At 43.1% G+C, this 20,222-nt stretch overlaps 1 protein-coding gene across 6 annotated transcripts; it reads left to right on the top strand.

Annotated features, from left to right (window-relative positions):
- Positions 1-1,554: 1,554 nt before the first annotated feature.
- Positions 1,555-19,390, top strand: MOK (MOK protein kinase). 6 transcript variants are annotated; one of them, XM_080974728.1, is made up of 12 exons: positions 1,555-1,643; positions 5,676-5,790; positions 6,437-6,526; positions 7,598-7,668; positions 12,277-12,355; positions 13,133-13,181; positions 14,220-14,398; positions 15,142-15,243; positions 16,421-16,594; positions 17,062-17,173; positions 18,714-18,917; positions 19,001-19,390. In XM_080974728.1, exons 1-12 carry the CDS (start codon positions 1,598-1,600, stop codon positions 19,076-19,078), a joined length of 1,299 nt encoding a protein of 432 aa, XP_080830854.1. In that variant the 5' UTR covers positions 1,555-1,597; the 3' UTR covers positions 19,079-19,390. The 6 variants fall into 6 exon arrangements, 5 of the variants coding, with proteins under 5 accessions (XP_080830854.1, XP_080830857.1, XP_080830858.1 ...); XR_013978032.1 differs by having other exon boundaries at positions 1,557-1,643; positions 17,062-17,169; XM_080974729.1 differs by lacking the exon at positions 1,555-1,643 and adding an exon at positions 1,704-1,883.
- Positions 19,391-20,222: the final 832 nt, after the last annotated feature.

A 20,222-nucleotide genomic window follows, 5' to 3' on the forward strand; every position in this document is an offset into this window, starting at 1 on the left:
ATGCCGAGCAGATTAAATAGATTGACAAAACATGAGTATTCTGGCCTTATTTGTCTCCATAGCGATCTGTTCGAAATGCCTGTACAGAAATGGGCACAGCCCTTCCGCAGGATGAAAACCGGGTGGTTTTTACTTAACTACAGCTTTCTGTTTTTGTTGCTGTGCGGATACATTTATTTTGAAGTCAATCATTTTTTCCCTAAAAATCGTAAACTTAAAAAGAAAATAGTTTTTCAACATCGCATAACCGTCGCCTTTTATGCTCTTTGCAAAATGAACAAATTTGCTTTTTTTCTAAGCGACATTTTACGGCAACGGAGCATTTGTTTGTTTTGTTTTGTGGCGGACGAACATTTTATTGAAAAGCAAAAGGCTTCCTCGTGGCCCGTACGGGGATCGAACCCGCGACCTTGGCGTTATTAGCACCACGCTCTAACCAACTGAGCTAACCGGCCACTAGGAGAACGTTTTGCCTTCGCCTTCTTTCTGCTACTCGGTGACTCAACTTTGAAGATTGGAATTCGCATACAATATTAATGGCTGTGCTTCTGGAGTTGCATGTCGTTTCTTTAAATCACAAATGTGTGTTTCACTGTAAAACGAAGCAGATCTGCATGCTATTCAAAAGTGATCCATTTGAGAGTGTGTGAAAAATTGTAGCTGCGGTTATGAAAAAGGGCTGCTTCGTTTAATGACCGTCTAATGGCTATTTATTACACACAGAGCATAGACTACACGAGTCAACACTATGCCCTTTTTTTAACAGCTAGAGAAAAGGTTTATGAGCAAACGATGTAACAGCTGGTTGATTTTCAGAGCTGGATACACCTTCGAATTCTGGATTTTCAAAATCTCTGTTATTTAGATCCTATGTTGTCTCATTACACGGAGCAGTTGCAGAGATATCTAGCGAACTGGGACACAGTATTCGAGCTGCAGTTATCCACAGGCAAGATGACATTCCTGCAATCCCAGTTCTGTACTGGAAGTGGCGACTTTTGCAAGAGCGACTCAACCAGCATGTTATTTCTTTCCTTTTGAATGCCTGTCACGTCAACTCTCACTCCAAAATAACTACTTTGTAATTCTGACAGTGGGTGGTGGTTGGTTTTGGTAACATAGCTCCTTTTCAAAACAACTATATTTTGCTTAACTATGCTCAAGATGTGTCTTCATGGAGTAGGAGATGCTTACTCGGAAGTAAGCCTCGCTGAGTGCAATGGAACTTGCTCGCTTGTAAGTGTGTAATTGAGTAATTCTACCTGGTGCCCCTTACAGTTCAAACTTAAGAATGCTTACAGGGAAGTTCGACGGCGACTTACTCTCAGATAAGCTTAGTCTCCTTCATTTGACGATTCTAAAGCAGAGGTTGCAACTGTCATGGATTGTGATTCCCGCATTGCCGAGCGGGGTTGGACTAGATGACCTTTGGGGCGCCCCTTCCAACTCGGCTAAGGTTCTAGGCTCTCCCTTGACTTCGTATGTGCAAGGATCGCCCGAGGGGCGGGGTTTCATAGGGCGAGGCGACTGAGGCTGCGCGCAGAAAGGAGAGGAGCCGCGGTGTGCGCATGCGCCCCTCGGAGGCCCCGCCGCCGCCATGAAGCCCGCCCTGCGGCTGCCGCAGTCAATAGGAGAGGGCGGAGGTTAGCAACTGCGCTTGCGCCGCTCGGAGGGCGGGGCTGACACGGTCGCGCCCCCGGGTTGAGGGAGCTTGACGCTCTGGGGTTGCCAGGGTGACGGGGATACAACATGGCGCGCTGACAAGTTCTCGGCGCGGGGAGCGGAGGGCGGGGGGCCCTGGCGCTTCAGAGAGGACCCTCGCCGCCCCACACCCCCCTCCCCACCGGAGGGCACGCGCGGGGAAAGCGAGCGGAGGATGAACAGTAAGGGGGCGGCCTCGCTGGGGGCGGCGGCAGCGGCGAGTCTCCCTGAGGGGAATTGGGGGGGGGAGGGGGAGAGGAGCCGGTGCAGCTCGGCTTTCAAGGCGGATCGCGAGGAGGCGGGGGAGGAGGGGTTAATGGAATATATATGTGGGTGTGGGTGTACGTGTGTACACGTGTGTAACGTATATGATCTACAACATAGCGTCGGAGAAGTTGGTTCCAGGTCCTGGAAAGATGCGCCCGGGGGATGCCGAGGCCGGCGTATATCTTCTGGCAGCCGGCTAGTTAAACAGAGATGCTAAATTCTTATAGCGAGAGGTGTCTGATTCGATATCCCGCTTGGTGGGGGGTGGGGAGGAGAGGGGATGAGAGCTGTGTGCAAAGAAAAAGGGGGGTGGCCAGTCGGGATGGGGAAGAGGTGTTCGTAACAGTGTGGTATAGTGGTTTCTGCATGTGCTGTAGAGGGAAGCGAGGGGCAGATGGGGCTCGCCAACCTGGGAAGGTAGCTCGTTTGGAGAAGGAGAACTCCAGTCCTAAACCTCCACCTTGCATGATTTATTCAGGAGAAGACAAGGCTTAGGAGTAAAAACCCTACACAGATCCAGAAGGGAGTAGCTAAGATGGTTGGATGGCGCCTTGTACGCCTCCATCCAGCAACTGCTGCAGCCAAGCTGGTGCCCAACGTATTGCTCTGCTTTCCTTTGGATCATATCAGCGAGGCCAAGGGCGGCGAGTGGGGGGGGGTGTCATCAACTAGACAGCCCTGGAACTCCACAAACGCTGCCCAGGCTTGTACCCCAGGGAGGTCACTTTGGTGCTGTTAATGCAGTGGTTTGACTTCACCCTCAGGGGCGCACTCAGTTGTCTCTAGAGGCAGTAGAGTGCCAACAACAATAGCGGTTAGAGCAGAGTTTTCCAAATTTTTCATGTTGATGACACACTTTTTAGACATGCATCATTTTGTGACGCAGTAATTCAGTTTTACTTAAGGTTACCAGATTTTTTTCAATGAATCCAGGGACACTTTTCAACTTCAATGGATTTTGTATGGGGACTGGTTTGCAAATCCGGGACTGTCCCCAGGAAACGGGGATTTCTGATAACCTTTTACTAGCAAACCGGAGGTTAAACTAACCCCTTTCCAGCTGCAGGAGGAGTGCAGGGAGCGTTCAGGCAACATGCCAGCACACTAATGTGTCGTGACACACAGTTTGGAAAACTGTTAGAATGTCAACCACCTGGGAGATACAAGAATTCAAATCCCCTCTGGGCCAGCCATGCAGTTCACTGAGTGACCTTGGGCTAAGTCAGACTTCCTCAACTTCAGCCCTCCAGATGTTTTTGGCCTACAACTCCCATGATTGTAGTCTCAAAACATCTGGAGTGCTGAGGTTGAGGAACCCAGGGCTAGGTACTGCCTCTCAAAGGACACAATTTTTCAGGCTTTGAACAGAGATTGTAGGTGGTGTTTCTTCTGCTTTGTTGTATGTATCCTATTCTAGTTTCATGTTCAATAATTAGGACAGGCATCCCCAAACTCTGCCCTCCAGCTGTTTTGGGACTACAACTCCCATCATCCCTGACCATTGGTCCTGTTAGCTAGGGATGATGGGAGTTGTAGTTCCAAAACTGCTGGAGGGCAGAGTTTGGGGATGCCTGAATTAGGATGTGTGCTTCAATTCAGGAGTATATGAACGCCTATAATATTTTCAGCCTGCTTTATGCATCTGGAGAATTATATGACATGATCTACAAAAGCTCATGCCATGATAAATGTTTCAGACTGCAGTCCAGCCTTAAAACTCTTCTTAACCCCTGATCTGATAATGCTTACTCAAAACACAATTTAATGGGTTTTCCTTTCATGTATGTATCAAGCACAAGCCTTCCTTCAGGAGTGGGAAACTTTTGACCCTCCAGATGGTGTTGAACTCCAACTCCAGTTATCCCCAGCCAACATAGCCATGTGTGGGGAACTTTCGTCCCTCCAGAGGTTGCTGAACCACAACTCCCATCATCCCTGGACATCCCCCATTGGTAGGGCTGATGCAAGTTGTAGTTAAGCAATATCTGGTGGGTCAAAGGTTCCCCACACCTGTTGCAGGCCATCATTATTTGGAGGGCTACAGTTTCCCCACCCTGCCTTTTGTTACTATATAGAGTTGTCAAGTAAACATACCTAAGGTGGTAACAGCAATTGTTTAATTTATTATCAAGCAGTGATATATATTGTAAAAAGAGATATTTAATGGGGGGGTGGGATACACAACCAATTCTTACCATGACCGTGGTATGTACTTCACTCTTTGTAGTCTGTGTTCTACTGTTTGAACTGGGGATAGGCCTAGATTCCATGTGCTTTGCCTTTATTAGATATGTGGCTCTGATAGTCACACTTCATTTAAAAGAAGGGTAGGTGAGGATAGACAAGCTGTGTCCTTCCAGATGTCAATGCATTCCAGCTCCCATCAGCCCCAACTAGCATGGCCAGTAGTCAAGGATGATGAGTTTTTTACTCCAAGAATATGTGGAAGACCCCATACCTGTTTAGATGCTAGAGCACAGTTTGTTGTCTACATGTTCAGACTTCATAATCTTCAATGAATCTAAAGTTTTAAAGGTGGGGTTATTTGTTTTAACCAACTGTTTTAAACACATGTTTCCAAAGCTATCAATGGTGTACAGCTATGAGCCAGTGCACTCCTTGAGTTGCAGACACCTGCATCTGCTTTTCCAGCTGCAGAGCAATTTGAGCCTCCCGCATCCCTCCCTGAAATAACTACTTTTTCTTTACAGCTAGCTGCAGTCTGAAGAAGTTAATTGTCATAAGAAGTTAGCCAGTGGAGGCTTTTAGAAGCAGTTGCTGTAGAGGTGATATGTATGGGAGATGACTAAACCAAATTAGAGAGGACAGAGGTATCTGCAGAAGATAATTGGAAAGAAAGTTAGAATTGACTCAGTCTGCAGATACTTAACACCAAAGAAGGTTAAAGAATGGTTAAGAGAGTGATCAATATGATAGCAAGAGGGATGCTGTCTATATGGGGGCCAACAGCCATATCCATGGGCAGCTATCCCTGTGTGAGTGGTAATGTCACACATGAGTAAAACTCTCTGAATTACATAGCAGAGCATTAGGAGATTATAGATGTAGCTACAGCTGTGATCCCAGCTTACATGTGCTACATTTCACTAAAGGATTCCAACAATATACCTCTGGGTATAGGACAGTATAGAAATTTAATAAATAATAATAATAATGATTATTTGATTCTAAGAATCAAAACAGTCCAACTTAAAGGCTAGATAGGCATGAATTTAAATGCCATAGTGGTCAAGCTTTAAAATGCCTGTTGCTCATTTCTGATACTCTTACACAGCAAACTCAAATCACTGAAAACTAAATTGACACTAATTTGATTAACATTTTATCTCATAAATGACCACGGGAGTAAAATGACTATTTCATATTTTGCTGAAGAAGCATCTGATAGGCAGTTAAGCAAAGAAAAGCTTCGAGTTGTTACAGCAAATGCAATCTTAAGCAAGGTGGAGCTCCTCACACAGCTGTCCATAAATAAGAGCTGTATTTCCATAATCCTTATACAATGTGGAGGGATGCAAGACTTAGTTTTTGATAGATACAGTGATGATAGGAAAGTTGGTTGAATAAATAAGTAAGCTATAACTGTAAACATGTCCAATGAAAAAGAATTTAAAGCAATCTTGAGGATATTAAGCTTGCTATCGATACTAAAACCTAGTTTTCTTTTAAAATTTTGACCTTTTTAGAATATAAAACGATTGGTAAGATTGGCGAGGGAACATTTTCTGATGTTCTGAAGGTACAAAATTTCAAAGATGGACAATATTATGCATGTAAACAAATGAAACAGCATTTTGAAAGGTAGGTGCAGCTGCTTTTTGGATTTTCTTTTTACTTAAATGTTGAAATACTGAAATTAAGATTATCAAAGTTTGATTTAAAAATTGATTCTGAATATTTATAAATGTTATACAAAAAAAGAGGGCCTTCAAAGAGGACAACTAACCTTACAACCACTACATTTTTCAATAATGGACTTGGCTGACGTATCCAAATTTGTCTCTCTTTTGTCTTGAGCATTAAACATAGTACATAGCCCTTCTCCAGATCCCACAACCATCAGAGGTGTTAGAGCTGGTGACAAGAGATAGAGGCTTCTCTGTGATCTCTTACAGAAGTAGTTTACATGCTGTCTTGTAAGCCACTTTCATAACCTGGGGGAACGCCATGAGATGCCTCTGCTATTAATGTAATACATAAATAAAATAAATAAATAAATAACACTCTTCTGCTACCGGAAGAGAAAACCATGAAATGCTCTAATTCACTCATCCAAGCATGTGTCTCACACATCTCTTGAGATTATGTGTGGCTCAATCCACAGACTGGACAGAGCAACAATAAAGAGGAGGGGGGATGAAGTGTTTACTCTTCTGTAATTTTAACAAACAAACAAAAGCGACCTTAACACAGTAGCCTAATCTTTCCCCTTTTTTATATACTGAAGTATCGACCACGTGAACAGTATGAGAGAGATACAAGCACTAAGGCGACTGAATCCACATCCAAATATCCTCACGTTGCATGAAGTGATATTGTAAGTGCCACATGCTTTCTTTCACCTTCCCTTTCTATACCGTGAGTATTTCCCTAAGATGATGCGGAGGTGGTGAATCACAATTTCATTTGCCAGATCAGTCTTAATCTGGTTACAGTTGTTTGAGGCAACAGCTCCTCTATTTTCCTGTGGCATAATGAATGAGATTCTGCCTTTTCCTACACCCCTGCTCCCAGGAGGGCAGGAAATAACCTTGCGTTGGGAAGTGAGCCTACTGGGGCTGCCAATCACTTGCACTTGAATGGCTGAGTAATATATCTAAGTAAGGCCATTGAGCCACTGGTAGCATGAACACCGAGACTCTACATGTACAAGTTTTAAGGAACAACTTGCTTTTATTCCATCTTTATCTGTGTTCTCTGGTAGTGTAGATGATGGCAGCATGAACGGTACAAGAAAAGTACAATGAAGGACTCAAGTAATGACACTATTAAGGAGAATTACATGTACAGGCAACTCCCAATTTACATGCATTGAAGGCAAGTGTGACTATGCGCACACACATTGCCATGAACCTGGAAGTGGCATGAAAAGGGGCAAAAACAACCCTAAAATTGAGCAAAAAACGGCAGAAATTGCATGAAAACAGTGTCTAGCAATCCCACAAGCCTTTGTGAGTGCAATCCCAGGAGCCTTTGCCCCGAACTTTGAGGCCTGTCGAGAGTTGGAGCTTGAGCAAGGAGGTTTGGAGGGTGCTTGCAGGTTTTTTCAGTGGTGTTCCCAATATACGTGATTTCACTTAAACACACGGTGCCTCAGAATGTAACCCCTGTGTAAATGGGGAGTTGCCCGTATTGTAAGGTGGGCTATCTTATGCCACCTGCCCAATAAAAGACTACAGGTGGTCAGTGGATGATAACAAAATGTTTTTCAGACTGTTGTATTCTACTGAATAAAGTGACTTTTGTCTCCACATAAGTTCAAAACTTTTGCTTTTGAGTTCTAGCCTTTTTACATATGAGACCACCTCCCATCCACCAAAGGATTTCATAAGTAGTTTTATCCTTTCTTCCATGTAGTTAAATAAGATCACTCTTTTTTCCTCTTCAGTGACAAGAAAGCCGGCGCTGTGGCACTGATATGTGAACTCATGGACATGAACATTTATGAACTGATCAAAGGTATGTAGATCATGCCAATGAGAAAGTCCTTTGCAGAGATTATCCTTATTTATTTATGCAAAAACCCAACTATTTGTACAGTATGACTGACCAAAAGAATAAAGTAGGGCAGGTGGAGAACCTGTGACACGCTAAATGTTGTTGAACTCCAACTCCCATCAATCTCAGCCAGCATAGCCAATTGTCAGGGTGTTCTTCTCTAGCAACATCTGGAGGACCAGTTGTCAGGGAGTCGTTGTCCAACAACATCTGGAGGACCACAAGATTTCTCTAGCTGGCCAGTCCTGATGCCCAAGCTGAAGTCATTCTGTTTGTGCAATTCAGCTGTTTACCGCCCATAGTCTTCTTCCCAGTAGGTGAAGGCAGAGAGAGATTTTGAAATGTGGAGATGACATTTCCATATAATTACAGATACCGAAGGGAAACACCTGCCTGACGGTGCTGGAAAGGAGGAAACAGGTGCAGGTGGGAAGACTGTGTAGAAAGGGAACAGCAGCTAATAATTGTGTCATCTCTGCTCTGTAATTAAGAGTCCTGCTATAACAGCTCACACATCACAAATATATATATTTACAATTCAAAACAACTGATTGGCTGAGATTAGAAAGCCACGATCACGTTTCAGTGCTGTTGAGAGATTAAGTCCCCTATCTTTTATTGCCATTCCTTTGTTATTCTTGGCCATGTGCATGTGTGTGAGAACAGGAGTTTGCACTCACCTGCTTTCTTGCACACCTCAAAAGTTATCACTGATGGCTGGGGGCAGGGGCGAACGAAGGCTAACCGACACCCGGGGCAGGGGAAACCGCCGGCTGCGCACGCTTTGCACCGCTACGTACGACACATGCGTGGTGTCACTACATAGGGCGCATGTGCGGCGTCGCTACGTACAGCACATGCGTGCGACACTGTGCATGCGTTGTACGTAGTGGTTTGCCGGTGGCGCCTCCTGAATGTTGTACGGCCGGCGGCGGGATTCTCTGCTTGCAGCTGCAGCCGTGAACAGAGGATCCTCCACATGCGGCTGCTGCAGCGCAATGGCTGCTTGCGCCACCACGCCCTGGGGCAGCAGGGTGAGCACCCCGCGGGGTGCCTTCTTGTCACCCCCCACACATGGCACCCGGTGTGAACGGCCCCCCACCCCCCCTTGCAATGCCACTGGCTGAGCAAGGGTAGATAGCAGTTACTGACTTTCCTTTCCAGCAGCAACCCTTTTCACCACAAGTGGAATCACTTTCAAGTCTGAGGACTGTTTGGATCTTGGCCTGTGGTTGTTGCCCCCTGGCAATAAAATATAGCTGAGTATTGGAGGGAATGGCATAGTGTATGTTTCAAATGATGGTTGTATGTTGATGAAAAATGAAAGGCTGGACAAGTCTGGTACCATGAGCCACAAGTAGTTTTAATGCGATGAATCTTAAAAGTTCCAGCTCCACCATCTTCCTTTTCTAGGCTAACTCTATGTTTATCTAAAGAGTCTTAGGAACTCAGAACTGACAGAATTCAAGACAAGTATTCACAGTTGTCTTAGCTAGTATTGAATGTGGCCACACATACAAATGCAAAAAACTGCAGAATGATGACAGAATAAAGAAGCTTTCTAAACTAAAAAGCACGCTTCTCTATGCAAGCCACTTTCTAAGGGTGGTAATCAAGTTTCTTCAGTTCAGTGCCTTTATAATAATTTTGTCCTTGAGTTGCTACAGGGAAAGGCTTTCATTGATTGTACTGATATTTATATTTATAAGGACTCATTGGGTGGCAGCCAATGTCCTCCTGCTTGTGGAAGGGCTTTTGATCTAGCAGAGGCCCCTCCCAACAGAAGGCAGGAGATAACTTTCACCAGTTTCCCCTCCCTCCTCCAACCATAATTTTTTTCTCCAGAAGAGAGAATCTGCAAAAATAGACTTTTCCCCTTGCCTCTGTTTAATCAACCCATTGGTCCTTCAGGGCATTTGGTATATGTATCATACATAAAGAAAATGTGGCTTGCTTTCTTTAGTTGCGGTTCCATTTCCTTCAGCGATGAATCTTCTGAGGGACAGTGCACTCATACATGTTCAGCAGCTAGTGACTACAACACCTAGTGGGGACTCACTTGTCTGAGTGGGCCTTCATAGATGGATGCTTTCATTGCTCCTGAGGTCACCTCAGATGCGATGCTTTCCAGGAGAGTCAGCTCACACTAGTACAAGCTGATGTGAATCCATATTCTGTTTGTAGATGCAGAGTAAAATAATGTACGGTATGTATGAGTTGGCACTTAGCATGGCAAGGTGATGGCTGAGGTCTTTTCCATTTGATAATCCTTTCGAAAGGAGTGACATAGATACTGGGGGTTCAATCTTAAATCATTATTTGATCTTAAATGTGAACAAACTGCAGAATATGAGGCTCCACAGTTGCTGGGGTTTTAGTATCATTTCTTCGGGTGAGTTTGTAAGGACTGGAATAATCTACTGCATTCACTCATTAAATTAGCTAAGGAAAAATAATAAGTTGATAGTACAATACACAGAAGCAACAACTAGAATGGAAATAGTTTTCTAATGGCAATAGTTGCATAGCAATAACTGAGAGTTAGAAAGCAGATTGATTCTGTCATCTAGAATGCATTAAAATAAGCAATTAAGGCTTATGAAAATGTGACTGAGTTTCCATGATGAATATTCCGAAAATGTCTGAAAAGAGACACAATATTATGACAGGAGATCTATGGGACAATATATATAAAATCCAGATGTCTGGCTGTTTAGCTTCTTCATGAACTTAAGGCTCATTTGATGGCTAAATATACTGTAAAGGTATTTTGCATTTAAATAGTTGAGGGTGAAGTGTCTTAGGAGTCAGGTTACTACATTGTAGGTTGAATCTAGGCTAAATTAGTGATACTTTTAATCCCACTGATTACAGTGAGACTAAAGCATGACTATCTTAATCTGGATCCAAGTATGACCAATGTTACCCCCCCCCCCCATCCCAAATTGAATACAGTGGTACCTCTGGTTACGTACTTAATTCGTTCTGGAGGTCTGTTCTTAACCTGAAACTGTTCTTAACCTGAAGCACCACTTTAGCTAATGGTGCCTCCTGCTGCTGCTCTGCTGCCGCTGCGCGATTTCTTTTATCATCCTGAAGCAAAGTTCTTAAACCGATGTACTATTTCTGGGTTAGCAGAGTCTGTAACCTGAAGCATCTGTAACCTGAAGTGTCTGTAACCCGAGGTAGCACTGTACATTGGTCAGTCAGGAGCATTCATTCACCCTTAACATCCCAAACAGCTGTAGCTTATTCAAGCAATAACTTGAGACGTAAAGTTCATGCTGAAAATGCAGTCAGTAAATTAGTCATGGTTGCTTCAAGTATGCCAATGCTACCTGAAATGAAGCAATGTAGCAGTTTGAGCAGGAAGATAAAAAAAATACGCATACTTGTGATACTTTGGGGCCTTGACAAAGCTTTTCCTTCTCATGCATTATATCCTACTGCCAGCATCCAAACACCCTTGGTGTCCTGTTATATCTATCCTCTGTAATACTGAAAGCAGTCTTTGGAGGAGCCAGTCTGTGTGCCATATCAGGGCAGGTGTGGTTATGTGATGAGGCTACTACTGCCTATTGTGTAGGAAAGGAACCTGTGGCCTTCTAGCTGTTCAGCTCCCATCATCCATGACCACTGGCCATGCTGGCTAGGATCAATGGGATCTGGGAAGCCAACAACTTCTGAAGGGCCACAGTTTCACCATCTTGGAGTAGGGCATTCTGCTCCGCATTTCCCAAAGTTCAGATGCTTTGGTTAGATTGATATATCTCCTGTCAGGTTTACTATGCACCAACCGTATCATGTGGTTGAGCTCACCATATAAGGGGGTATCCGATAGTAGGTTCCCTCTAGGCATGGAAGTTTGCTCTTACATTCCTGGAGGGCAAGTAAACATCTAAGGCATGTACTTTACACTGTTCAGAATGGGCCTAGGTATTCCCAACAGTGGCTGCCCTTTCAGCAGAGATTGGAAAGCCAGTTTAGGAATCAACACTTCCTCCTCGCCCACCTTTCTGGGGAGCAAACCTTCATATCATGTTGACCACTATTAAGAGAAGAGTCAGCGTTGCAGTCAACTGTCTGCAGTTATCCAGAACTCTGGCATGTGTTAATTGTGGTTAGGTGAGTGCCTGTGTTTCTTTTAACAGTGGTTAAGGCTAAGCAGGAGAATTTGCTCTAGGGAGGGGGATAGATGACTGCTGAACTCTTAATGGTAGCCTCGTTAAATGAATGAATGAATGCATTTTAATAAAAATTATACGCTACTTGATTGTAAACTAAAACCCTCAAAATGGTTTACAAAGAGAATACAGTTAAGAACAACTATTTAAAACATTTTTAAAAAATCAACAGTATATTAGAAACAGATTAAACCAGCCCAGTGTGTTCTTCCTCACCACTATGGAAAATATAAAAAGAAAACAAACACTCTACCATGGTTCATAGGCAAACCATCTGACATCTGTATTTAAAATTCACTTAACTGGCAGAAGTGACTGCAAGCTCTCCATCATAAAGTGAACTTTGTATAAAACTATACCATGTTCATTTGACTGTTTCCTCTAGGGAGGAAAAAACCATTGCCTGAAGGAAAAATAATGAATTATATGTACCAGTTATGCAAGTCTCTTGATCACATGCACAGGTAAGGCAGCCACTTGTATTTATTTTTGCAAATGTAATATTTGGCTATATTACTGAGCTGGGATCTGGAGAGTCCAGTGAATACCCCAAAGGTACTGCTGTGAGGGTCAAAGTACATATGATATTAGTCGTGGGGCTGCTTTTATTTTGGAGAAAAAGCAGCCTTGGGGCCCCTATCCAGAATGTGCATTTATTCTGACTTCACACTGATGAAAATTGCTCATCTGCTTGCCTCCAAAAAGTAGACTACTGATGGCAATATACAGCATTTTCTGGGGCTAATAGCAGCCATAAGAGAATGATTTTCAGTAGGGGGGAAATTGTATTTCTCCAAAATAAAAGGAATCAAGTTAATCCTACTAGCTATATATATATATATATATATATATATATATATATATATATATGTATATATCCCCTTCCTTCCATAGGAGCCCAGGTAGCTTACAATCTTCATAAAATCACATTAAAACAACCTTAAATCACAGTTTAAAAACACTATGCACAGAAAAAACCAGTAAGCCACTAGCAGCAGGCTCTGCATGTAACATCCATGCAGTTTGGCCTTGATGTATCTATTCCAGCTGCAGCCTCTCACGCTGCAAATTCTTCTCTGGAGCATGCCCCAATCTCCAGGCCAGGGATGGTTTTCAGGAGTGTTCATAAGGTGGACTGGGAATGGGACAGTGGGGAGCAGGAAAACCCCAATGCACAGGGGCTTTCTGTACGCCATTCTTGGTATATAAATACTTACTTGCCCTGCATAATTCTCTTGCAGGAATGGGTTATTTCACAGAGATGTAAAACCAGAAAACATATTAATAAAGGTAAGCAGTCTTTAGTGCAGTGTTTCTCAAAATGTGTCCCACCCCCCTCCAGGTATGTGAAAGAGTTTCAAAGAGTACAAGGCAGAATTTATTATTATTTTATCATAAATAAAATAGTATTATTAAAAATACCCCCAATTTATTTTTGCTTGAGAAGGGGCACACCAGTAAGACTAAACTCAAAAGAGGTTTGTTGTAGGTTTGGGAAACACAGCCGTAGCACAAGCGATAAATATGTTGAAACTCTGTATTCATTATGCTAAGACTGCAATTTGGAAGTGCATTTGTACCTAAGAGAAAAGTGCATTGTTAGTTTTGGATGTGGAACTACAGGTGCCCAGTTTAGATAAGTGGCAGTATTGTCCCTAGCCTTTCCCAAACACTACTGATTAAGTGTAGTAAGTAATCTTCTATAACCTGGTAAGTCTTCTTGTGACCAAAGTTTCAAGCTTTCCCCCCCCGGTTAAGTACACCCCGTTATGGGGATGCGGGTGGCACTGTGGGTTAAACCACTGAGCCTAGGACTTGCCGATCAGAAGGTCGGTGGTTTGAATCTCTGTGACGGGGTGAGCTCCCGTTGCTTGGTCCCTGCTCCTGCCAACCTAGCAGTTCAAAAGCACATCAAAGTGCAAATAGATAAATAGGTACCGCTCCGGCAGGAAGGTAAACGGTGTTTCCGTGCACTGCTCTTGTTCGCCAGAAGCGGCTTAGTCATTCTGGCCACATGACCCGGAAGCTGTACGCCGGCTCCCTCGGCCAATAAAGCAAGATGAGCGCTGCAACCCCAGAGTTGGCCACGACTGGACCTAATGGTCGGGGTCCCTTTACCTTTACACCCCATTACCATGTTAAGTGCTCCTGCAGTTACATTTTCTCGCCATTTCCAAAGACTACAAGCACTCTGCCCAAAATAACCATGGACCAGAATTCATTGCAATGTAATAGCCAGATTTAATTCTCAAATTAAGCACCTTTACACATGATTGATTTTATATGAATGCCTTCTCATTTGAGATGCCACAACTATCTTAACTGCAGCAGGATCTTCTGAAGCTTGGGGATTTTGGTTCCTGCAGAAGTATACACTCCAAGCAGCCTTATACAGAGTACATCTCTACGCGCTGGTACAGGGCACCTGAATGTCTTCTCACAGATGGGTACTACAGTTATAAAATGGACATGTGGAGCGCTGGCTGTGTGTTCTATGAAATTGCAAGGTACATTATCTTAAAGGAATTGGTGGTTTGACTTGAGAGCAGGGCCGGCGCAGCCATGAGGTGGGCTGAGGCAGCCACCTTGGGCAGTGGAACACCATGAGGTGGCACCCCTGTCTGCCCCGTCATTAGTAGAGAAGCAGTGGTGGCAGCTTCCTGCCACTGCTTCGTGACCCAGGTAACGGAGGCGTTGGTAGTGGGGCAGCACTTTCCCATTTTGCCTCGGGCGGCAAAACAGGACACACCGCCCTTGACTTAGAGTGAAATTCACATAAAGGGTAGGATTGTGTAGATGGCATGAAGTGTTCACAGTTGTGTCACGGAAACAATTTCTGTAAAAAGCTGGACAACAACAGGTAAAGCTCAGTGGTAAATCACATGCTTTTGCATGGAGAAGGTTTTAGATTTAGTCTTTGGCCTTGCTAGTAGACATATACTTGAGTCTTCACTGGGGGCGGGGATTGGCTTTGAGGGGGATGGCAGAACCCCCAGAACAGCACATGGGGAGGGAGAGGGGATTGTTCTGTCTGGCAAGCTGCACTGCTTGCACAGATGGAATGTTTGCAATAGCACAATGCTGAATTCCACCTGTTATCTCCTCAATAGTTGGTGCAGGGGGCAAATACTACCAATTTAAGACTGCCACAATTTAAGACTGGACAGTTTTCCTCACAAGGAGAAAACCCTCAACCCTGGCAGTTTAATTTCCCACACTGCCCAACCAATTCCTCTTTTTTTGTTTCTAGTTTCCACCCACTCTTTCCTGGATCTAATGAACTGGACCAAATATCGAAAATCCATGATATTGTAGGTACTCCTCCCAAGAAGATCCTTAATAAGTTCAAGCAGTAAGTACATTTTGAATTCTGGGATTTAATAGTGCATTCTCTCTGTGATCGAACCTGTACAAATAAATATCTTAATTTAGAGGAGAATGCTCATGCATCATGTCAAGGAAGCTGTTTGCTAGTCCGTAGCTAAAACAGTGTAGACTAACAATTCAGTGTAACCCAAGGCTACTTCATCAGTTGTGAGCTGAAGTCACACTCCAAATCTTGTGAATTGATTAGATTGCTCACTGTCTACTTTTCCATTCAAAAACAAGTTAGATCTCTGCTTCAGAGTGTTAAGTGGTACAGATATACCAGCTTCAGGCTCCATGCACAGAGCAGATCCAGCAGAGGGACACGCATTTATCCCTTTGCCTCCCCAGAGATCCCACTCCCCACCCCTATGCCACAAGTCACACATGCTTCTACTCCAGCATTGTGGTATTTTAAACTGTGATCACTGAGTACTTCCTCAAGCACAGGAAGATCCTGATAGCTGCTATTTACTTAATGGCTAAGATGCTGAGTCAGGAAGTCACCTCTGCCATGACCTCACCAGGTGCCCTGAGGCAAGCTACTGTCTTCTCAACCTCATTCCTCTATGACATGGGAATAACCTGGATCATTAATGCATGAGAAGTCCTTTGAACACTCAACAATGCTACGTATATGTTAAGTAGGCTATGGGTTGCAAAGCACTGCTGAAGACAGCCCAGTAGCCAGATCTCTGACCATAGGTGTTATACGCTGACAAAGTCTCACTATTGTCAGTAATTGTGCTGCAACAACTCTGCACAAACTTCAGCTTCTAGATCAAGTGCGAGGGAAGCCTCACCTAGAGTGCACTGCAGCAATCCAGTCTTCAGGCAACCAATTTGTGAACTGCCGTGGCCAGGTTTTCCTGGTCCAGGAATGGCTGTATCAGTCAAAGCAATTGCCATTGGTAAAAGGCACTTCTAAGCTGCTGAGGCTTCCAGTGACAGAGCTGGAGCCAAAAGCACAAACAAACTGTGAACCTGCTGCTTCTGGGTAGACAAATCGAAGACAAATCAGACAAAGAGCAAAATGTGTATTTAGCCTTCAAGATTTTCTACATCAGCTTTATCTCTTTGGCATCCCTGCCCAATCTCCCCAGTAAGGCTGACATTAATAGCCTCCTGACAGGAATCTGTTTCCTTTCACTGGATTAATGCAGGTCACGAGTGATGAGCTTTGATTTTCCCATCAGAAAAGGGAAAGGAATCTCTCCATTTATGCCTAGCTTGTCAAACAAGAGCCTAACTCTTATGTATGCAATGATACAATATGATCCTGACGAGAGGATCTGTGCCCATGAAGCCCTACAGCACCCTTACTTCAGAGAATTAAGGTAAGTAAACTTTCTCTTGAATTGAGCAATAAATGTGGAGTTGCTGGTGCCTCCAGCTTAATCCCAGACTTAAAATCAGTGAGTGAGGTCCACCATTGCAACAGTGCATGAACAGGACTTCCCTTCCTCTCACAACCGCCTTAATCCTCCCAAACTGCTCCAGAGAGGCCCTTGGCTAACTAAAGCAGACCACAGGGGCAGGTGGGGGGCTGCGAGGAAGGGAAAGTCCCACTGGTGCAAACACGATTCAACACTGGATATCACCCAGAGGACTTAAATTACATCTATAGCATCCAAGCTTAAATCTTGACCTACTTCACTAGGTTTGGGTACTTAACAGCTGCATTTTAAATTACTGTTTAGTACGGCTGAAAAACGGAAGTTGCTATGTTGGCTCGACTCTCTAGTTGACACAAATGAATTTTGAGTTTCATAGGTGAGATTTTGTCTGGCTCTGTGCTGAACAGGTTGGCAGAGAAACAAGCTTTGACCATACGCAGAAGAATGAGATTAGCAGAAAACCCATTAGAAAGGGAGACTCTCAGCTTGCGTCGTATTTCAAAGGAGGATCAAAGGCAGGTAATCTTTAAATCAATGAATAAGTAATAAACCTAATTAAGTAATGTCATTTTAAAATTGCCAGCAGAACAACCCTGTGTCAAATGTGATGATATGATGAATAGTGTCCAATAGGCAAAACGTATTTTAGGATTCTTGTCTCAAAAGGATCCAAGGCTGTATGGATTTCTGATCTAAACAAACAATGTCCATCTAAGCAAGACAGGTAGCTTTAGAAAAGGCTTTGCATACATTCTGCACACTAGCCTTGCAAATAAGCTCCCAAAAGCTACTAACCTGCAAAAATATTTACTAGCTTGTTGGTGGCTGGGGGAAGAGGGCTGTATCCCTCTTGCAGGAACCTGTTCCATTTATATGGAATTGCAGGGAGGCTTCCTGGCAGCCTGTTTAGTTTCTAGCTTGGGAGTGGATGGGGGAAAAGTTCTGTCCCTTCTCTACAAGCCTGTTCATCTGCCTGCATGGAATTTCTTGTTGCCAGTCACTACCAGGCTAATGTCAGGGTGCTGAATATTATGATTTACAGCTTGGAGGAGCATACAGTATAGCATTTGGCACTCAGAAAACTTTTAGTGACCTTATGAAGATGCACATGTAATTATGCTGGAACAGGTTATTTACACATCTTTTCTCGAGATGTTCCTGTGAGCATGACTGCTGTTGCGTCCAGGCTTATTAAATCATCCCTGCAAATTGTACATTAATTATAGAACTATGAAATCGGAAGAATCTGGCTGAACCAGATGCAAGTTGTCACTTGAGCTATCAGTATCCCATTTGCCAGCACCCAAGCAAGATTCTGTGCTGACCAAACTGAAATCCAAGCAGGGAAAAGAGGGTCACTTATTCTAACAAAGCTTTTCCAGGATCTATTGCATCACTTGTGCAAAGGGAGGGGGCAGGATGAAATGTGCCCGATGAACAACAGATCTTACCTTTTGAAACCACTACACTAAGCTTCCTTCCCACCATGGAATTCTGAAGGCACCAGGTTTAAGTTGCCAACACCTTATCAAATTCTATGTCAGATCTAACCAATGTTTTGTCTTATTTAAAAGGTATTCCAATAGCTCTTCTAGGGAGTAGTTTTAGAAATTAGAAATTAATCTCATGCTATTAACAGAGCAAGTTTGATCAGGCCTCAGCTTGTGGCACAGTTGAAATTCTTGGTTCTCTCAAAATTAGAGCAGCAAAAAATCTATTTTCCTGGTAAGTATCCACCTTCCAATATGCTCCACCTTTTCTTCAGTAGTGTTTGGATACCAGTATTGGTGTGGTTACAATTATCTACGTTTGCTCCTACACTAATCCTAATACCTTTAAAGTATACCCATCTATGTGTTTCTTTCTGAAGGTGTGATCACAGAAAACAAGCAGCACTACTCGGGAAGAACCATTTTGGTTGTAAGTTTGTATACATGCTTTGACCATCACAGCAGCAATGTCAACCAGACCAACACAGGTCGTCAAAACACTTAACATTTAGCCTACACAAAACATACTGATTTCAAAAAAAATTGAACTTTTATTTTTATTTTAAAAGAACTTTCTTAGGAGAGCCCAGGAGAATCCACTGGGACGTCGTGGATTTCCCTATACAGTGGAGTTGCCCAAACTGGCTGTTCCTGAAGTAACCAACTTGACTTCTTACCCTAATCCTCCATTTCAGTCAGTTTTTCCTCTCCCAGCAACCAACGGGCAAGTCCAAGTGTTGCAGCCCATAACATATTTTGGGACACACTGCAAGGTAATTCTGCCTTGCTTATCAGATTGTACAATTTTAGACAAGTAATTAACAGCCCATTTTAACTTGTGTTGTCTCACCAACAGTCTGAAAGACAGAAGGAATTTAAATCTCCTGTGAAACACTACCACTTGCCTGCTTTGGGAAGAAGAGGTGGTTACTGATGGACTAAGAATCCCTTGTGCTCGCCAATACTTTTGAAAGGTACACTAACAGCATAGTGCCTTATCTTCTCAAATGCTGCAGCAAGATGCTACAATATTATTATTTTTGTGCTTAACTTTAAAAAAAGGAAAAGGAGCCTTTCTACGTGAGCACCGTTTTCATAACTCAGACTGCACTTCATTTTTTTTTTAAGCTCCCGATGTACAATTTTATTTCCTCTTAAGTGGGTCGTACATTTGTTCCAATTGTGCTTCTCTGGTAGGAATGGAATTGTTACTACTTTTATATTAAATACAATACAGTACTTCTTATTTGTGTTGAAACTGAATTTGTGTATTTTTGTAAATGTGACTGTGGAGATATAGATTGAAGCAGCAGGGAAGGTGTTTGGTAGTTTCAAAACCCGAGTCTACTTAGTGTCTTCTGGAGTATGTTACATCTGATTTGAGTGCAATCTTGTGTAAAGATTTATTTTCCAAATTATGTAAATGGGCAGATTTTCTCTGCATGCGTCGTTCGTAAGATCAAGTTAGTCTTGCTGTTGCTCTCCCAACATATTCCTGTAGCACGGAAGCTTAAACAGCATGAGCATGCTTTATCAGTTAAAATACGATTTGTCACATGCTCAATACAATTTCACTTCAAAGAACACATTGTGCATTTGTGCTAGAAGAGCCAATAATATCTGAAAGTCTATTTTGTGGGGGAGGGGCCTTGTCTCTGCCAGGGACAAGAAGATTCTTAAGTCGCTTTCAGAATGACCGTTTAAATGAAAAATAAAAACGCCGTTTTATTAAAATACAGGGTTTTGAAATGGTACTCTCAAGGTTTGTTATGTTCTACCCTTTTGAAATGAAATCCACTTCTATAACAACCTCTCTCTAACAAGGAAAGTAGTTTGTGTATTACTGATACAACTAATTGTATAAATAAATTTATGACCATCATCCAAAACATCAGATTCCCCAAAATATAGAGGTGAACACCTATCCTAGAAGGGAAGTCAATGATACAATGGGGGTTTTTTTAATCAGTAATGCTAGCGGATAGGTAGATAGTACAAAAATAAGTGAGACCTGACCTTACCTTAAATAATGAAAGTTGTACGGTAATTGGATTTTCCCTCCAGAAAAGCCACAGATG

This window comes from Podarcis pityusensis (assembly GCF_964106645.2).
Source record: "Podarcis pityusensis genome assembly, chromosome: 1".
Lineage (NCBI taxonomy): Eukaryota > Metazoa > Chordata > Lepidosauria > Squamata > Lacertidae > Podarcis > Podarcis pityusensis.

What these genes read in the sequence shown, in the direction of transcription:
- MOK (XM_080974728.1), top strand. Translation starts at nt 1,598, where the DNA reads ATGAAGCCCGCCCTGCGGCTGCCGCAGTCAATAGGAGAGGGCGGAG. An exon ending in ATGAAACAGCATTTTGAAAG is followed by an intron (nt 5,791 to 6,436) that starts GTAGGTGCAGCT and finishes TATATACTGAAG; the next exon opens with TATCGACCACGTGAACAGTA. An exon ending in ATCCTTAATAAGTTCAAGCA is followed by an intron (nt 15,244 to 16,420) that starts GTAAGTACATTT and finishes GGATTAATGCAG; the next exon opens with GTCACGAGTGATGAGCTTTG.